Source organism: Urocitellus parryii, chromosome 9 (assembly GCF_045843805.1).
Source record: "Urocitellus parryii isolate mUroPar1 chromosome 9, mUroPar1.hap1, whole genome shotgun sequence".
Taxonomy (NCBI): domain Eukaryota; kingdom Metazoa; phylum Chordata; class Mammalia; order Rodentia; family Sciuridae; genus Urocitellus; species Urocitellus parryii.
In genome coordinates this window covers 138,194,940-138,214,665 of record NC_135539.1, presented here as the reverse complement: position 1 = coordinate 138,214,665, position 19,726 = coordinate 138,194,940, and the positions used below count along the sequence as shown (strand labels likewise).

The following is a 19,726-nucleotide window of genomic DNA, read 5'->3' as shown; positions in this document are numbered from 1 at the left end:
CAGTGCAATCAGGTGGCCCCTGGCAGCGGGAGTGGAAGAGGAGGCTCTCTGTCCCTGTCTTTACTCCTTTGGTGACCTTGGTGCAGGCTTTAAGATGGTCAGATTGAGTAGCTGGGGACAGCACCTGCGGCTGCCCACTCTCCTGGCCTCCTCTTCAGGACTGAAGCTGTGACATCAGTGTCTTCCCCTAGAACAGCCTCAACAGGTTTCTCTGTAAATGCAGAACAAAGTGTGTGGCTCACCAGTTCTCCACCAAATTGTTATTCCTTTTCACCAGCAGCGAAGTGACCTCGTCGACCAGCACTTTGATTTTTTTCTCTAGCAGTGAGTTTGCGGTTGACTCTCACCGGGTCCCCCCATGTTAAAATTAATGACCCACATTTGTGAAGTAGTTCGCTAGACTCTTGGGAGCAGCCAGAGACCATGGACGGGGCAAGGTGACCAGATCAGCCTGTGTGAACTGTATCTATTACCTTGGCCTTCTCCTGGCATCTTCCAACTCATTTACATGTTTATTCTCTTAAATAAGAAAATCCAACAAACATATAGGAAGTATCTCTTAGGTTGTAAATACTGGGCTGCGAGATGGGAATGTAAAGAAAAAAGATGCAGTTCTACCTTTCCGGTTCTCACACTCTGGTGGGAGAAACAGACGTCCTCTGAGTCCTAGGCACTCTGGGATAGAGATCAGCACGGGGTGTGGTAGCAGAGTGTCAAGGTGGGCGTGCACTGAAGGCAGGGGCGGCAAAGGCAGGGAGAAGCAGGGGCGGGCATGGGGCCCACTCTCCTGGCCTCCAAGTGCCAATCAGAAAGGCTATCTGATGTAGACTCAGTCCCACGTTGGTGGAGGGGGTGCTCCAGGCCCCTGTGGGAGCGCACAGCCCCGGGGGGGGGGGGGACTGAAGATGCGGCAGGAGACAAAGCGCAAGCTGGGTTGGATGGATGAAGGGCACCAGAGACCAAGGACCGGGCAGGGGAGGTCAGCAGGGCAGACCGTGCTGTGCCAGGAGTTGAGCTCTCTGCAGAAGGCCACAGGTTGAAGAGTCTCTGATGAACTTTAAGGGTATTTTTAAGAAAGAGCATTCTCGCGCAGTGCTGAGAAGCAATTACATGCGCTCAGGAGGGAGTGGTGGGAACCCAGGGAGAGGGGGCAAAGCTTTTAAGGAGGTATTGGGAGTGGAGAATCAATTGAACAGCAGATCCTATGCTGAGCTGTTGAGAAAGGTCCGGAGCTCCGTGGACCCCTTGCCTCCTACCCTCCCTCACGTGGCGTAGGACTTGTGAATCTTCTCTTCAGGGTTTGGCTGAACGCGTCCTGACAGCGGAGGAGTGTTCTGACATAGCTTGTCTTTTTCTTTGTATTCACTTACATCAGAAGATCCAGTTTCGTGGCAGATTAGGTTGATCACAGACTGGCTTTGCAAACGTGGCTCTGCTCTGTGGCTCCTGATGCCACATGGCCAGGAGAGGTGGGGTCACGGTGCTGCCTCTGGCTTCGTCTCCCTCCACTCTTTAGGCTCCACGGGTGTCCATTCTCCTTTAACCAGAGTGATCTTTTCATAATGCAACGTGATCTTGTCTCATCCCCTCTCTCTACACCATGGTTTCTGCCTTCCAACTAGAGTAAAATAGAAAACCCTTACCAGGGCCTGGAAGGCCTGCATGCTCAGGCTAGTTAGATGTATAAATCCTTGAGAGGATTATATGGCTCCCCTATGATCACCAAAAGGGGAATTATAATTAGATGTTCTGAAAACATTTGGGACAATGTAATTTAAATGTCCAATGTCCATAATCTGAAATGGACAAGATCAAATCCTCAATGTATGAGGTCCTTCTCTAACATTCATATGGTTGTCTTATGACTATCATAGGTTATATTTCTGTTCCACGTGAATTCACTGCCTTTCTAAAGGGGGATACTGCATCCCTAACCTATTGACTAGCACAGACAACTCTATGCAAATAAATCTGACAATCTAGATGAAATGTCTTACAAATTACCATCTCCCAAAGGTCACTCAAGGTGAAATGGAATAATCAGAAGAGGATGGTGATGACTTTGAAAATTTGGATTTGTAGTTCAAATCTCTACAAAAAGGCAGCTCCAGGCCCAGTTGTCATGACTGGTGATGTCTACTTCACCAATTTTATATAATCTTTTTCAAGAAAATAGAAGAGGAAGAACATTTCCCAATTAATTCAGTAAGGCCAGAATTACCGCCCCCCCCAAAAAAGAAAAACAAATCAACACCTTCCCCAAACCAGGCAGACCAAACAATACCAAAAAAAGAGAGGATGAACATAGTTTGGAAGAAAGTTTTGCAGTTATCTTCTTGCTCTCTCTTCCATAATGCCATACAGAAGTCATTACCTGTCCATTCACACAGATTTGGTCCTTCTCAACTATACACATGGCCAGAAAAAGGAGCAGAGGACCCCAAAGGAACATGATTCCACAGGACGGAATATTCACTCGTTGAAGAGTAGGATTCCCAGGCCACATGATGTTGATCTTCTGGTGCAGTTATTAGAACAGAATTTTAATTAAGCATGACAACTTTAAGGACATCAAGAAAGACATTAACAACATGAAGAAGAATAAGAAATCAACTTAAGTAGAAACGTTAGGTATGGACAACGTGATAATAATTTATAGTAAGAATATAGTAGGTAAGAAGAAATGGGCTTTAAATACAGCTAATATAACTATATGAATTGGAAGATCCAATCGAGGAGCTGTTTGAGAAGATAAAGGGGAGGAAAAAAGAGAAAGAAAACATGAAAAGAAAAATAAGTCAAGGGATTTGGAGGTTTTGGAGGGCAGCTCATATTCTAACATCTAGGTAATAAGTGCCCTAGAAAGCCAATAAAAGCAGAGGAAATGTCTAAATAAGTAATGAAGATAAATGAGTCAGAGGTAAAGATAATGCACCGTAGATTTACAGGGCTCATAGAGTGTCAAATTGGAGATAAAATGATAAATGAACTCTAAGACATAGAATGAAGTGTGCGACTGTCAAAAAGAAAGAAAACCATTCTAAAACTTTCTAGAAGGAAAGATCAGATCTCCCACAGAACACAAATCTGATTGACATTAGACTTCTCAAAGGCACTGCTACATATGAGAGGACAGTGGAAGAATATTTTAAAATATGTTGGAAGCAAATATTTGTGCCTAATATTTCTATATCTGAACAACTTGTAATTCAAACACGAAGGTCTGATTCCCGAACAACCTTCTTCAGGAATGTTAGATTTCAGAGAATTTGCTTTACAAAACCAGTTATTGCAAACTTCGATTAAATACACAAATTAGCAGTGACAACTTCTGGAGCCATGAAAAGTGAAGGTGATTAACTAGTTGTGGGAAATATCTTATTTTTGTCTCTAATAAAAGACTTTAATTATCAGGTGTGGTGGTGAATACCTGTAATCCCAAAGGCCCAGGAGGCCAAGGCAGGAGGATTGAGAGTTCAAATATAGCCTCAGCAACTTATCAAGGCCCTAAGCAAGTTAGTTAGACCCTGTCTGAAAATTTAAAACAAATAAAAAAGGGTTGGGGGTGTTGCTCAGTGGTTAAGTGCCCCTGGTTTCAACCCCTGTACCCCCCCCCCCAAAAAAAGGGGGTGGTGGTTTTAATCAAAGAATAGATAAGGAGAAAGTCTATCCATAGCAACCCAGAGCCAAAACCCCAAATCTAGACAGGGTTTGTGTGGGTGGAGGTGAAGTGGGTAGGAAGCTAGGAATCCAGAGGGATTTGAAAGTATGCTCAGGTGCTTAGAATTTTATATCAGATATACTCTGATGATGCACTCTAAAAATAAATAGTGGTAAATAAAAACATGAATGGGGTTGTTAGATCTAATACCTAATATATCACTGGAAAGACTGAGTAAGAAATAGAGGAGATGAAAAATTAAGACAAAGAGGGGAACACAGTAATAGATGCAGTAAAGATTACAAAGTCTTTTGAAGAATTTTGTCTGCTGAATTCTAAAATTCAGATGAAATGAGTAAATTTCAAGAAACCTATAAAGGGTCAAAACTGGTGTGAGAAACCAAAAACTTGGGTATTTAATTTTTATTTATCTTATTTATCTACTGATATATTAATTTTGGTACCGTGGATTGAACCCAGAGGCACTTAACCACTGAGGCACATCATAGACCTTTTTTATTTTGAGACAGAGTCTTGCTAAGTTGCTTAGGACCTCACTAAGTGGTGGAGGCTGGCTTTGAACTCATGACGGTCCTGTGTCAGCCTCCGGAGCTGCTGGGATTCTGGTTGTGCACCATCATGACTGGCTGGATAGATATTTAATTTTTAAAATGTGTAAGTGCAAAGTGGCAGTCAAATATTCTGTCCTAAACAACTTATTAAAAGATGAAGAAGGAGAAGGAGGAAGGAGGGAGAAAGAAGTAGAAGAAGATTGAAAGCTACTCAGTTATTTTATTGTATTTTTCAAGGCAGTTAGAGAAACATGGATTTCAAAATCCAATAAGATATAAAAAAGATATAGGCTATTTTTTATGATTATAGATGTAAAAGGAAGCATAACATATAGTAGATAGCTAAATCTAAGAGTACAATGAAAACTCATATTCAATCAATCTGAAAAACTATGGAAAAATTGTATATGTTAGAATTCTGCTTAAAGAGAAATTTCAATGGTTGAGATTCCTGAATAGTTCTTTAGTAGAAGAGAAATAACTGTATAAAAGTATAAATCTCAGAGCTATAAAATTTACCATTTGATAAAGTTAATTACAAAAGCTCTTAACTTGGAATAAAATACAATCCTCTACCTTGACAAATGTCTTAAACCTCAAATCTAAGCAAATAATGTTCTGGTTTATTTAATGTTAGCTGAGTATAGATTTTTATTATTTTAGAAAAATTAGCTTCTTTTTCATATAAAAGAAGCTTCAAAAAGATTTAGCAAAGATTATGCAGCATGAAGCTTTAATTGAATTCTCCTTAAGTCAAGATTAACTAATACCATTGTTACTATTTAATGTAGTTTTGGAGGTCCTAGTTAATGTGATAAAGAAAAAAAAACCAATAACAGATGTAAAGATTAGAAGTATAGAAATAAAACTGTCCTTATCTGTAGATGGCATAAATATTGACCTAAAAATGTTAACAGAAACAATAGATAATTTCAAGTAATGAGAGTTGAGTGAGATTGCTAGATACTGGATCAATATATAAAAATCAATATCTTTCCACATTAGCAATTACTAACTAGAAAATATTTTTAAAGAACTATTATCTCTGTTTATCTATAAATATTATTCAATATTATCTAAATTTATCTATAAAGTCACAAAGCAATACAAATCATAAAATGTTCAGAAATTGGCCAAGTACATAAAGAATGCCATAGGGAAATTTTTTAACTTTTGAAAACATAAGCATGATTATAGATGTAAAAGGAAGCATAAAATATAGATTTGGATAAATGAAGATCTAATTTAGGCATTTAGAAGAGATGTCTGTCCTCACCAAATTAATTCATCATTCATCACAGTTCCAATCTAAACTGAAGTTGAAACTCCTTTTGTAGAACTTCATAAACTAAATTTGATAAATAAGGTGACACCTGTGGAAAAATAAACACTATCAAATAGCAAAGTCAACCCTGAAAAGGGAAATTGTGTAAGCTTGTTCCACCTATATTAAGATAATAAGCTATAGATATAAAAAGACAATAGAGTGTTTGCAAAGGGACAGATAGACCATAAAATAAAATAGGAAATTCAGAGATGACAAATTCATGTATATATGGGAACTTAATATACAATAAAGAACCACAAATCAGTCCACTCAAAAGATGGGTTATTAGTAAGTATATCATATTAGTAAAACTGGTTCACTCTAGAAATAAAAATGAAACTGTATCCCTACTCAATACCACATACAAAATAGACTGAATAGAAAAGATAAATCTAGAAAGCAATTAGAGGAAAACTTCTTAAGACTCCCAAAGCTCAAACATTAATTGCTAATCCTATCGGAACCGGATAGAAAAGTCCACAAACCAGACGATCAGGTAACAGGAAAAGGAAGCTCAAAAGGCTAACAAGCATACGGAGAGATGTTTAAACTCAAGCTCATCATTATTTACAGAAATTGATTAGAACAAAGCTACATCAGTTACACATAGGAGACTGTCAACAACGACACAGCTGGACCACGTCAAGTCATCAGGAATGACCAAGGCCATGAGCCACAGGAGCCCGGCCCCACTGAGCCGGAGAGCAATGCTTAGTTATGCGAAGGCAAACTCACTCCCTGGCCCAGCCATGGCTCTCCTGAGGTGTAACCCAGAGGCGTGGCCTCACTGATCCACAAGCAGACACACAGGAGGCGTTTACCACAGCCACACTCGGGTGGTGGAAGGTTGGAGAGGGCCGGATGGACCTCTTTGGGAGAGTGGAATCGGTAAAATTTGATAGGTACTTATCATGCAGTATTTGCAACTGCTGGAAGCAAAAATATTTGTCTAACAACATGGATGGTCTAGAAAAAGTGCTGAGTAAAATATATATATAAGAATAGAGACTGACTTGTGTGATCCAGGCCCATTTAAATGTGTTTAAATTAGACTCAAAACCATTTTACTGGTACACATTTTTCAGAAATGCACCCAAACACATTAGAATGGTGGGAAACAGTGAGTGAACCCAGAGTGGGGCTGGCGTTGGGGATACACAGCAAGCTGGGCAGTGCAGTCAGTGCAAACCTCTGACTGACATCTATTCATTTGCACGTGGTGTGTTGTGTGACCACCTTCCTTCTCCACAGCCAGGTCTCAAAGAAAGGAGAAGGGGGACCTGTCATTTTCGGGGTTTGCTTGTCTTGGTGAAGAACTCAAGCTGTTTTTACATAGTGCCACCGAGGGAACCCTCTTAGCTCTCTCCTTTGGTGAGGGGATACTCGGGGTACACAAGGTAGACATGGGGGGGACTGGTGTCAGGCTTTCCCATCCAACTGAAATCTGTGGTAAGCGTGTGAGTTTCCAAGACCCACCATCTGTTGTTCCAGAGCCTACAATTTGGTAATCTTCATTAATTTTCTCAATCTCAAAAACTGAAGCTAGTGTTTAGAGAGGATGGGTTTTCCAGCCCACAGAGCCGCTCGGCCTGGAGGTGGGGCAGCCAGGACTGGAGCAAAGGTAAGGAGAGAAAATTTCTTCTTACCTGTCTCTGGGCACCTCTGCCAATGATTGTCTTCGCTTAACCTCAAGGTCAAGGCAACCTATTTTACAGTGTTCCTTGTCTCCGAGGATGAGCTTTAGCGAGAGACTTGTTTGCTTTTTATGGTATTAAAAGAGACAGTGAAACCTGCCCCTCAGAAGATCATTGTACCAAGTCCCCGTGGCTCCGCGGGGAATATTTGTTTCCTCATTTATATTCATGTCTCCAAAAGACAAGCAGACCTTGGATGAAATTTCAGGCGACAATAAATTATAAATAATGTATCCATATTTTTTTCTCTTCCCTCTACTTGTATTTAATTCCCCCCAGAGTCCTGTGCAAACACCAGCGACAAGAGGACAGGAAGCTATTAACAGGATGGAAAGAATGAAACGGGCTTATGTTCTGTGGCGTCAACACAGCGGGGAAAACACCTTGATCAAAGGTACTGGAGGTTTTGAGACCAGCTCTTCTCCCTCTTTTCTATTTTTATTATTGTTTTGGGGGATATCAACTCTTTTCCAGGTCATCTCGGACAGGCCTATTTTGAACTCATCTCTTATCTTGGTCCACCTGGGACAAGGCGAGGAATTGTTCAGTGGATTGAGGCCAGTCTCCATCAGAGAAGGCCTAGAAAGCACGCAGGATGGTGAGTGGGATCTGCCCACCTTCAGAACACGATGCATTTAAGAGGGAAACTCCCTACTGACAGTGAAGTCAGACGGCATACTAACTGCTCAAAAGCAACCAGCCTCTACATCCCTCTGCCCTGGTTGCCTTCATGCAGGCTCCCCGGTTCCACAGACTTGCTGGGCAGGAGTAGCTCACGCTCTTGGGGTCCAGGCTGGCAGGGTTCCAATCTTGCATGTAAGTGAAGAGACTTTGCTTTTCGGATTTGCTTCTTTCTCTTTTTGGTACCATATTCACCCTGCCCTTAGGAAGCAGAGAACCTTGTATTCTCTTCCTCCTTAATGAAACTTGCTCTTGGCAGGGGCAGAAAAGGGGAGCAGAAGGGACTGGCACAGGCAAAGAGCCTTCATTAATATTAACATGCAAGTGACAATGTAGCCCAGTGTTATTTATTTAGGGAAATTTGCATTTCAGTGGTAGACAGAGCTCAAAATGAGGACTTTGGGCACTGGACTCTGCAGGCTGCCCCTCTCTACCTGTGCCAACCCTGTGGAGGGTACTAGTCTTTTCCTCGTCCTTTTAGCTCTGTTTCACCAGAGACCCCCTCTTTGGTGCTTTGCAGCTAGGATTTAATTTAGTCAACATCTATTAGGTCTGTCACACTGTAGGCTTTATGAAGGTCATTTCTAATGCATGATTTCTGCCCAAGCGTTTTCCATTCTGCAACCAGTTGTTTCAGTGGGTTCTGATAAATTTCCAAGACAAAGCCAGCAAGGTTGGTACTCATCAGCTTCTAACATTTAAATTTAAGCTGTCTTGTAAAACAGCAAAAACTGCCAAACATGGATACTGCTTTCCTAGGTACCGTGGTGGTAGTGCCAAGTTCCCCAACTGTACATGGAGCAAGCAGCTCAGTTAGTAACTACCCTCACTGCATCGGGAAATTGGACTTTTTAGTTTTCTCCTTTCTATGTTGATGTTGATCATGCCCCGGGAGCCCAGTGTCAGCTGAAGTCTTGCAAACACACGTAGACACACCCACCTCTACCCACCCACCCACCTACGCACTCACATACACACCTAAATATATCTTGTCAGTCCCCTGCACTGTCTACTAAATAAAGTCATCCTCTCTTCACATCTCCCTGTGAGTTGTGAACCCCTGGCTCACCTGATCCTGCTGAGCCCTTAGTTGGATCGGGAACACCACACCCAAACTATTGCACATCCCTTAGTGCATTGTGTCTAAGAGAGGCCAGCGATGGGCACATGAGCTGGTGTACTTCTACAGCCCAGGATGGGAGGGTCGGCAGTGAGGCAGAGCTGCAGGACTCCACAGAGGCTCCAGGCATAGAGTCAACTGCTCACCAGAGCTAGCTGTAGCCTCCCAGGACGGGAATGAAAGGCACATCCCACAATGAGCAAATGTTGAAGCCCATGCATTTGGGGAATAAAATGATTAGTTTAACCTCATAAATATGCAAATTGGGAGCTCCGTTTAAGTGTCTGTCATCTGTGTTCTTTTAATGGGAAAGAAATTCTTAATTCAGTGGAAAGCTCCATCCCATGGATCTTTAAGTGGTAGCTTGGGGAAGCAGACCACGGAGGACCTTTAATTAACCTGTGAGTGTGCAGGGAGGGGCTCCAACAAGAAGAGGCAGCACCCTCGTTTCCAGCTAAGACACCTCTGAAACAGCATAATTGATTTTAGTCCCTGAACAGAGATCAAGTGTCATCTAAGTTCCACTTGGTAAAGACTCGTCTTGGATTCATGTCTTGGTTGTATGACCATAGTTTATGTTTATTTTTTAATTAAAACATTTGTTTTTCTGATTAATGTGCTCACTGAAGACACTTTGTAAAGTATTGAACAGTATGAAAAAGAAGGGCAAAGAGGACTCATTCATGACCTCACTCCCAAAGGACCACGGGTGGAGGTGGCACGTTCCCACAGTGTCCTGCGTTGTCCTTCAGAATGGGTGTATCGAGGGAAATGCATCGGAGGGGAGTTCCTGTCCCCTCTCTGGGGATGGAGGGACAGATTCTCGGACAGGGACAGGGATCCAGCCACACTGGTACTTCAGGAAGGCAGGCAGCCAGGCGACTAGGGGTAAAAAGCCCACATTTGCCCCATACCACATCCCCAGATGGGGTAGGGAGAGAATTCAGCCCGGGCTGGGCAGTCCCACATTGCCAACTGGAGAGGTGTCATAGGAGATCACAGAAAGGATTATTTATCCACAGCCCATGCCACATTGGAGGGTGTGAGGATTAACTGGGATCACACACGGGATGCAGTAAGACAGGCAGAGATGAGTGCTCAAGGGAGATGTCAGGTGTTTCCTCTTACAGATACAAGTATCTTCTGCTGACTGAAGTGAGGGCAGGCAGGAGGGACAGAGGGATGTAGAAGACCTGGGTCTAGGTTTGGCCCTGCCACTCACAAGCCACGTAGGTCTTTCATTTTCTATGTACCACACTTCATTGTGGGTGAAATGAGGATAGAAAGACCTTCCTTGCCAGTCGTTTTAAGGACTGAGTTGAGTTTTGGATGCAAAACCACTTTGCTGGTGGAAAGGGGCTGTAGATTGAATATTGAGGATTTACCACTGTTCCTGACACTAGGTATAGACCAGGGAGGAAGGAGAGAAGTAGGAAAAGTTTTCTGGAAAAAAACATGCAGAAAATTGGAACTCAAAGGAACTTTTATGGGGTGCATTAGTTGGTCCAGGTGGACCAGGGATTTGGGTGTCCTGTGACTACCCTGTAGTGGGGTGCTTCCTAGCAGAGCCTTGGGAAGGTGGGAGGAAGGAGGAGGCAGCTGAATTTCTGTGTCAGGCTCCTCCCAGGGCAAGTCTCAACAGAGGCTTCTAAGGAGCCAAAGTCACCCAGGGGAGAAGCGATCAAAGTGGCCGTGACTTCCTCACCTGTGGTGAAGGCAGTGGAGGTGATGCTGCTCCTGGTGGCATCCTGGGCCGCCTGCAGGAACACTGTGTAGTCAGTGTTCTCCGACAGCCCCTCCAGCCGGATCCAGGTGTCCTCTGCATCCACGATCAGCTCCTACACAAAGCCAGAGGGGGAGGTGGAAGGGAGAGACTGGCTTGCACGGTGGGAAGTGGGGAAGGGAAGTCCAAAGCCACTGTAGTGGCTACTGCTGCCCCCTCCATCCCACAGAAGGAAAAAAAAAATGTGCCAGTAAGCAGAGACCAGCTCTCGTGTGAGATTTAGGTCAGCTCCTATCTCAGAAATGCACATTGGGATAAATTTAGGAACCTGGATTATTGAACCCAGTGGCCTGAGATTGCACTGAACTTGCTCAGGAGCAGAAGCGGGTAAGCAAACAGGACCCTAGGCCGCCCTGCTCCCATCAAATAGGCTAGCTCTGCTGCAGTCTATCCTGTATATTTGTCCCCTGCATATGATTTCACTTTTTAAAAGAATCCCACTGAGAACAAGAATTTCAAAACCAGTGCTCTAGTGGATAATTTTGACTGATGACCTAAGACAAAGATTCGTCATTTTTTTTATGGTGGGTTTTGTCGATGTTGCCTTTCTAATGCTTACAAGACATAAAAGCCTGTTGAACCTGGGATCCAGCCCCCGTTTGCTTGCCCCTGAAGCCAACAGTTATTTCAACGCTAAGTAGTTGGAAGTTTCCAAAGTATGGGTCCCCATACAGGAAGCTCAACCAGACCTGGTGAAGTTGCAGAGTGGCTTCTCTGGAGAAGACTGGGAGGCTGGGAGAGGGCTGGGGTGTTGCCCAGCTTGTGTGGTGAGCAGCAGCAGAGCCAGGACCACACCCCGGCCACCTGGCTGAGCACTCTCGCAGCAGGCTTTGTCCCCAGCACGGGAAACCTGGCAGCTTCCTGTTAATTGCTTCCTGCCCTCCCTCTCATTCCACTGGCCAGTTTCCATGCAGCCTTGCTTAGGAGAAGCAAATTCTTACCTTGCGGCTTCCATCCGTGGATCTATACATTAGGACATACTTCTCGATCTCCGCCCTGGGGGGCTGCCAGGAGATCAGTGCGCTCTGTCTGGTGACTTCACCGGCAGTCAGGTTTGCGGGAGGGTCCAGGACTGCAAAGAAGGGAAATGCCAGGGGATGCCTGTCTCTCCAGCTCCTCCCTGCTTGAATTCAGGCACGAAATCTCCTTGCCCACCCCTGTGGGCTGCTCCCATGCTGCCCTCAGCTCTGGCGTGGACAGGAGCATAAAGGGTCCTTCTGGGTCAGAAGATAATCGTTTAGTGCTGTGATCTCTCTTGCAGCTACTCCCTGTTCTGCTCACATAGGCCTCTGGGCCTGGGAGTGACATCTTCCCATCTGAACCTCTAAGCCTGTGACCGTGATCCTTTCCAACTACCATGTGAGTTTGCTGAGAGCCATTGCCAAGTAGGAATGACGCATGGAAATTTCCTTGCCAGCGTACCCCATGTTGCTTAGAGAAAGGACTTGCCTTGGACATTCACTGTGACATTGCATGTATGTTTGAGAAAGGTGACCCTGCTCAAGGACCAGGGTGGATCCGGGTTTAGGGAGGATCCTACTGGATTAGGGCGGATCCAGGTTTAGGGTGTATCCTGCAGGTTTTAGGGAGTATCCCGCTCCTTGGGTTTAGGACAATCTGGGTTTAGGGCGGTTCCAGGTTTAAGGTTATTCCTGCTGGGAATAGGGCGTATCCTGCTGCCTGAGTTCCCGTTGAGTTCTTGTGGGATTCAGAAAGTATTTGGGATTCAAAGCCTGGTGGAGTACGTGAATTTGGTGGCAGAACTTGGATTTCCTGAGAACGTGTTTGTAGAGGGCTGGTGTGAGTTCGGGAATAAAGAATTGCTGTTTGAATCTACAAGGTGTGTGGTGGCTCATGATTCTGTGCCCAGCCAGACTGCGGCATGAGTTTATGTTGGAACTTACAATATTCTCACCTTTTACCTTGGTCTACTGTTCTCTTGGTTATGATCCTTCTTAGTAGCTGTCTCCCTCATAGGTAGGTCCTGGGGATTGAACCCAGGGAGGGACTCACACATGTTAGACAAGCACTCAACCACTGAGCTATATCCCAGCTCTTTTAAATTTTATTTTGAGACAGGATTTCATTAAGTTGCTGAGGTTGGCCTCAAACTTGTGATCCTCCTGTCTCATCCTTCCAGTAGCTGGGTCATAGCAGTGTATATTTTTAATATCTGTTGGACTGCTCTGGGTTAGATGCATTTCCAGTGTCTACTTCTCTTGGACTAGTTTTACTGCTATTACACAGACCCAGGATGGGAGCAGGAAACTAGACATGTGTGTTGACCAAGAGATGTGGCACACTTTCATTGGATTCGGACCACACAGTCAGCCAAAATAACAGCTCAGAGGTGCACTGCCCAAAGCCTATAGACTGAAATTGAGCCCACCATCAGGAAATGGGTCACTTCTAGGATCTAGAGTCCAGGTGTGGAGATGACCATGTACTCACGGGTAGAAAAGTTGGTGCTGATGGTGCTGCTGGTGAGAGGTCCACTGGTGGCATACATGGTGACGGTGTAGTGGGTGCTCGGAAGCAGGTCGATGAGCTGGAATTCCTCACTGACTCCATCAACCAAGATGGTCTCTCCAGCAACTGAAATCAGAAGAATGTGGCTGAGGACCGAGTAGGACTACTCAATTTATGAAAGACCTACCAAATCTAAATGCTTCACAAGAATTCAGTACTACAGAATTCTGGGAAAACTCAAAAAAAAAAAAAACTCCTTTATAAGTTATCAAGCTTGGTATCCTGGTCTTAAAAAGGATCCGCTCTCACATCCTATTATATCCTGAGAAAAATATTCCTTATAGTTCATGATTTCAAGGTGGCAGCCAGCACTTCCAATAGGAACTCTCCACCCCACATCCAAAGGAAGGAAGAAGGGTGGGATTTTCCCAGCAAACAACAAACAAAAACCCAACATAAACAAACAAACAAGAAACCTCATATGGAGGGCAAATTCTGTCTGTCTTCTGCCTAGTTCTCTGGAAACACAAAGAATAATGAATACTTGGTCTGTGTGACATTTTCACAATCAAGTGCTGTCTCCTTCAGATTAACAAAACTCAGCCTCCACCTCCCATCACATTCATGTGACAGTTCTAAAATCTTAACAGTCCTGAATGCTTTTCTCTGAACAAGTCAAAGTTTAGCAGTGTCCCTGCTGAATGCAAAGCTTAGAAGAGAATTGAGAATAATTAAAATTCACTGACCAAACAGGGCCAGTCTCTGTCTCCATTTCTGCTATTCATATTAATTTAGGGGTTTTAGGACAGCCACGTGCTATCATCCCATGCTGAGCCTATTGCCAATGAAAGGCCTTGTGTATCACCACCCCACCCGCCCTGGCCTACTTGCTCTTTGGGCCCAGGGACAGAGTTTTGCATTTACTGTTGCTGTTTGAGTTTTGGACCACCTTTATGTTGATTAAAATATATTTGAATTTGGATTCGATCAATCACAGTTTTGTTTTATACACAAATTTAATCAGCTTGTCCTCTCTGAGTTCATTCAAGCTGTTGATAAAACTGTTCATTAGATCTGGGCCAAGCCCTCCATTAGGCAATTAGAATATTATCAAATCATTCAGCATTTAACCAAGTTTATTAGGCGCATCTCCCAACTAGGTAGGGCCGGATGTTTTAAGTTTATTGTGGTCTAAAGGCACAGAAAGGCACACAGACAAGTTTAAAAAATTGGAAGAAATACATAATGACTATCTTTTTAGTATCTCCCCCTCAACATCCCACCCCCAACCACTGTTCCAATCACACCAGACTATGGTGCTTCCTCAGACTCCTTCACCTCTCCCACACCTCTGCAAATGCAGACAGGCTGCTCTTTTTCTTGGAATTCCTTTCTTCTTCTCTTCACCTTCTTTTGCTTTCTGTGAGGCCTTCCTCCTCTCTTCCCTTTAGCACCCATCAGATGGGACCCACCACGTTCCGTGCTTGCCGCTACCATCCCGCTGCTCACGGGAGGCCGTGACTTTTCCTTCTCGGCACCATCACTAGATGCGAGTTCCATGAAAACAAGAACTCATGCCATGGTCCTGAATCTTTCCAGCCGAGATGAGCATGTGGCCCATGAGGGTGTATCACAAGCGTTTGTTGAATGAATAGAAACGAATGGCTCTGATGGAGATGCGTGCTGTGTGTTTAGGGACAGGTGTATTTGACTGCCTGTGGCAACCAAAGAATCTTTGACTGGACAGTGTTGAAACGAAGACTTGAAGGATGGGTTTTCTAGGCAGAACTGTGGAGAGAGGATTTCTTGGAGGGGAAAAAAACAGAGCATGGGGGCTCTAGAAAGCATGACAAGAGTTAGGAAATGCCAGATCAGGACACGGAGGGCCTGCGGGTGTCCAGATGGACACAGAGGGGTCGGCTAGGACTCAGCCACAGCAGCAAAATCCATTCTTGGGCAGGGTCCTTTCACTCCAAATACGATGCATCGTGCATTTTTCCATTTTAATGAAGAACTAAGTGATAGGCAGAGCCGTCCAATGCCTTGCTGAAATCCAAATGTGCTGGTGGACTTGCCAGTAAAAAGCAAGGGTGTAAAATGCCTTTGTCAAAACTCATTCTTGGTGAACCTGTGTTGGTATGCAATAATCACGAATTCCCTTCCCATTCTGTTTAAGAGTCTGTTTTAGTTTTTACTTTTCCAAACTTGACAATAAGTTTAGTTCTTTACAGTTTACAGAACTGGCGTTCTCTGCCATTTTTGAAAATCAAGGCATCTGCCTGCCTTCTGTTTTCTGGTATCTTCGTTCACTAGATTCCTGAATATAACCCATAACAATTCTGAGATCACATGTTTAATTCAGGCAGGGGAAACGATTTTCCCAAGGCAGAAGACTTGAAGTACACAATTTTGCTTTGGGTTTCTCTATTCAATGTCAAAAAATTTAAGATGAACCAGCATGATGAAGGGGACATTTAAATTTAAGGTTTCACGTTGGTTCAAACTTGTGAGGTGGACATGGGGCGAGAAGACCACACCAGCAGGAAAGCAGGAAAGCTTAGCAGTTCTGAATCTTCTGTCACCTGTTATCACTTATTATCTGCTCCAGGCTTGGTCCTATAATTTCAGTGTTTTTCTTGCTCTGTAAATATCTAGAAAAGTCTGTTTTCTTGTCTCTAGAGCTTTGGGGCAAATTTGTCTCAGTTCTGAGCTGTTTTCCCCGTGTTCTTTCTCGGTTTGTACATTTGCCCTGCCTGCACCTTTCAGATTCAGCTTTCGCAAGTCCCTACAGTTGGCGGTTGGCAGCGTTTGGGGCTAACCTGAGGTCTTTATGGTATAACTGAAGCGGTCCATTTTCCAATTTGCCCCTCAGACTCACCAAATGCTTTGCTTCCTCCCTTCCATCCTGGTCTTCAGCCCCAGCCCTGACCACCCCTGCCTGAGGCCTGAGCCCGTAGACCCTTACCTGAGAAGTGTGTGAGGACAATGACATAGTTCTCCACGTCACCGGCTGGAGCCTTCCACTGCAGCAGGGCTTCCGTGGGGGTGATGTTGGTAGCGATCAGATCCACAGGGTTATCCATGGCTGGAACGGAACAGGAGCGGTCAGTACAGGTAAGAAAGCTGCAGGATGAAGTTCAACCCAGCCCAGAAGTTCCGCCTGCCCCTGACGCAGTCTGCTGCTGTGTTGAGCCAGGGTGAAGTGAGCAGAGCCCTCTTTCCCTTCTCCCTTCTGCCTCCAACAGCTCCTTCTCGTCTCCTTTCCCCCTTGCTCTCAAGCACGCAGTCCCGTGTGCAGCCCCCACCTCCATTGCCCTGAGCTCTCCTTTCTAATTCATCCATTAATTTCTTAAGTGCAGAGCAATGTGGCAGGTGCCATGGGGCATTTCAATGTATCCTTGTTGTGTTTTAGACATTTAAGTCTAGATGCAGAAACTCAGAACCTACAGAAATTGTTATAATTCTCTAATTAATGAGGTAATCATTCTTCCAAGTCTCATTGCTCTTTCCTTGACATTAGGGTGTGCCTTGTGGAAAGATCTCCGATGCACTTCAGGAAGTGTAGTGCAAGTGCAGGGGTGGTGTCTCCAGCTCTGAGGACTTCAAAGGTCCTCAGGGAGTGCTTGCGGATGACTGCATGGGATACGGGAGCCTCCAGAGTCGTATCTGATTATTGAATTCCTGCTCACTGCTCCCAAGGCTCACTCTGGACTGATCCAGGGCAGGCTTTTGTGGCACTGAGAGCCAAGGGGATTCTTGCAGCCTTCGGGAGGCCAAGTGCCTGTGGGGGCACAGAGATGTCACCTGACCGCCTGTCTATTCTTACTTGCTCAGGCTTTATAAGCCTTTGCCTTATTACTTTGCTTCCCTTCCATCAAGTTGGATAAAATTGGGATTTATTTTAGAAATGGATGTTATTAAAACAGTTAAGGTATTGGCTCAACCTAAAGGTCATACAATTTATTTGGGGAGCCAAGATCCGCTCCTCATCTACCTCTGCTTTCTAATTGAATAATGTTTGTTTCTTGTTTTTTTTTTTTTTTTTTTTTGCTTCCTTATGTCCCTCATCACAGAGCAACAACCAGAAAAATTTTTTATGATTTAAAAATTTGAATTTTTTCTATACTTGGTGGTTTCCAAGAGTTTTTCCAATGCAGCCCTTATTAGACCTCAGTTGGCTTGATTTCTGAGATGTGTATGACACCATGAGACAAGTACCACGCCCTGCAGGAGTGCTTATTTCTAGAAGACGTAAGCTCATAGACCTCAAGTTAAAACAGCAACAACAAACAACCATGAACCAGGACACTTCTGAGCACAGTCTAGTTCCTGGCGGTTGCCAAAATAACTCTGCCTGACCTTGAAGGAGGGTGGCTTGGCCCGGTGTACCACTGCGTACCTGCTTTAGAAATGCTTAAAGCTTATGGCTAAGAATTTAAGAAGATTTTTGACCCAAGCTCCTGCTCTCTTTTACCTTGAGGGTAGGATGTTCTTGAAATCCATTGTTTTCAATGAGAAAAAGTTGGATTTTTGTAACATAATTTTCAGGAAGGTGGGAAGGGGGCTTCTTTTGACTCATTGGATGTTATTTCTGGTCAACATTTATTGACCAGATACTTCAATGATTCAGGGTAAGACGCAAGTAAAAAATATGGCTAGGTTTTCTATAGTCATAGACCTGCAAGGAGACTAAGAACGAGTAGACTATTCTGTGCTCTCTTGTGATGGTGAACAATTTTTCATATTTGTGAAATCGTGTGTGTGTGTGTGTGTGTGTGTATGTGTGTGTGTGTGTGTAAGTGTAACTATTGCCAAAAAAAGAGATGCTGTTTCTGAGCTTGAAAAAGCAGTGAGGAATTCCAAGGCACATTTGCCTCATTCAGGAAATACCGTTCTCAAGGGAAATGAAGCACCCTCGGGAAACCCAGGTGTTCCGTAACGAGGCCATCTGCATGTTTTCCTCTGTGCTCTGGCTTACTAGGAGGTGGTCTGGAAGAAAACGTGGGCTGTGCCTTCTAGTGACTTCCATAGCTAACCTTTGCTGATTCTGCATAGTCCACGGTCAGAGGGGCCAGAGAGGAAGGGGCAGAGGAGCTGCCTCAGGGGCCTTGCCTTCAGGCTCCTCCAGCGGGCTCATTTTAGGAGGAAGACATGGGATTGGGACTTCCCTTGGCCACTTTCCAGTGTGGCAAGCTGGTGGCTCCCTTCTGCCTCCCATCCTGGAGCTCACTACACAGGAGCTGACTGCGGGGCAGGAGGCACCTGGGTCTAATGGGAGGACTTGATGGAGAACTCGGGCTAGAGTGCCCCTGCAGGTGGCCCAGGATGCCAGGTGGAGCTGCGTCACCTCCACTGCCTTCACTACGGGTGAGGGACTCATGGCCACTGGTGCCACCTCCTCTCAGGAGCAAAAGACAAGAGCAAAGGCAGCCACTTGGTGTCTTCTGGCCACCCATAATGAAGAACCTCATGACCCTGCTTCCCATCACTGGAGTAACAACTGTTTTCTTCTCTCAGGTGAGATTTCCTTCCCTGAGTCTTTTTAAAAGTAAGAGGGGATAATTGACTTGTCTGTTCTGGATTCACCTGCATCGTGTGTCCTTGAGCTGCCATTATTCATATTGGAAGTTCCACGAAAGTTCCTCATCTCAACCAATAAGACACCAACAGGGAGGCTCTAAATTCCATTACTAGACAAGACCATCCGTGGGGAGAGAAGTCACAAACTGTCCCTCCTGGCACAGGGAGGAGGCCTGAGCATGGCATCTCAGAGCCCAGAACTAAGGTTCTTGGTGTGAGCTCACACGACTTTGCTCTTGGGCTCTGAGTCCCTGGTGGGTCCACTGCCATCAGGGGGACGTGCCTACCTGTGTGCACCAGAGTGCAGATGCGCTCGCTCTCCTCCCTGCCCCGCACACTGTTGAGGCTGATTTCATATTCAGTGGCTGGGTGCAGCCTGGAGATGGTGAATTCTGTCACTGTGTTGGGCACCACTGAGCTGTCCAGCCGTCCTACTAAGGAAGAGCAGAATCCACCATTAAAACCTTGCTGCTTCCTCATCAATGTGATCAGGGGTGCCGTCTACATGGGGCACTGGTCATGAAGCACAGATGGATTTGGGACCCAGCACTGGATGTGAGGAGGGGGAAACGAGTGGTTTATGGGCTGGAAATGTTGAAGCTCAAAGAGAACTTGCATGCTTGTCCCAACCCTTCATTTGATGGGCTTCTTGGAACAAAAAGAAATGAGCTATTTATTGGGTGGTTTTCTAACAGCCCAGTTTTCTTTGAGGCAATTACATTGAATCAGTTTAGAGTGCGTAGCTGTAAAGAGTGGTCTGTGCAGCCCAGAGACAGGCTAGCCTGGAAAGCTGTCCTGCCCCCCACAGGAAGTGGGCACGCCCCCACCTCATCACCAGT

General features: G+C 44.8%; 1 protein-coding gene across 2 annotated transcripts in view; it reads right to left on the bottom strand.

Moving 5' to 3' along the window:
- The window catches only part of Tnr (tenascin R), a 72,640-nt gene that overhangs the window by 14,288 nt on the left and 38,626 nt on the right, over nucleotides 1-19,726 (bottom strand). For both annotated transcript variants that reach the window (XM_026388494.2, XM_026388495.2), the window contains 5 exons: nucleotides 19,175-19,321; nucleotides 16,273-16,392; nucleotides 13,290-13,433; nucleotides 11,780-11,910; nucleotides 10,761-10,893 (listed from right to left, as the gene is read on the bottom strand). In XM_026388494.2, the coding sequence (XP_026244279.2) occupies nucleotides 10,761-10,893; nucleotides 11,780-11,910; nucleotides 13,290-13,433; nucleotides 16,273-16,392; nucleotides 19,175-19,321 (675 nt within the window). The remainder of the gene's footprint in view (nucleotides 1-10,760; nucleotides 10,894-11,779; nucleotides 11,911-13,289; nucleotides 13,434-16,272; nucleotides 16,393-19,174; nucleotides 19,322-19,726) is intronic.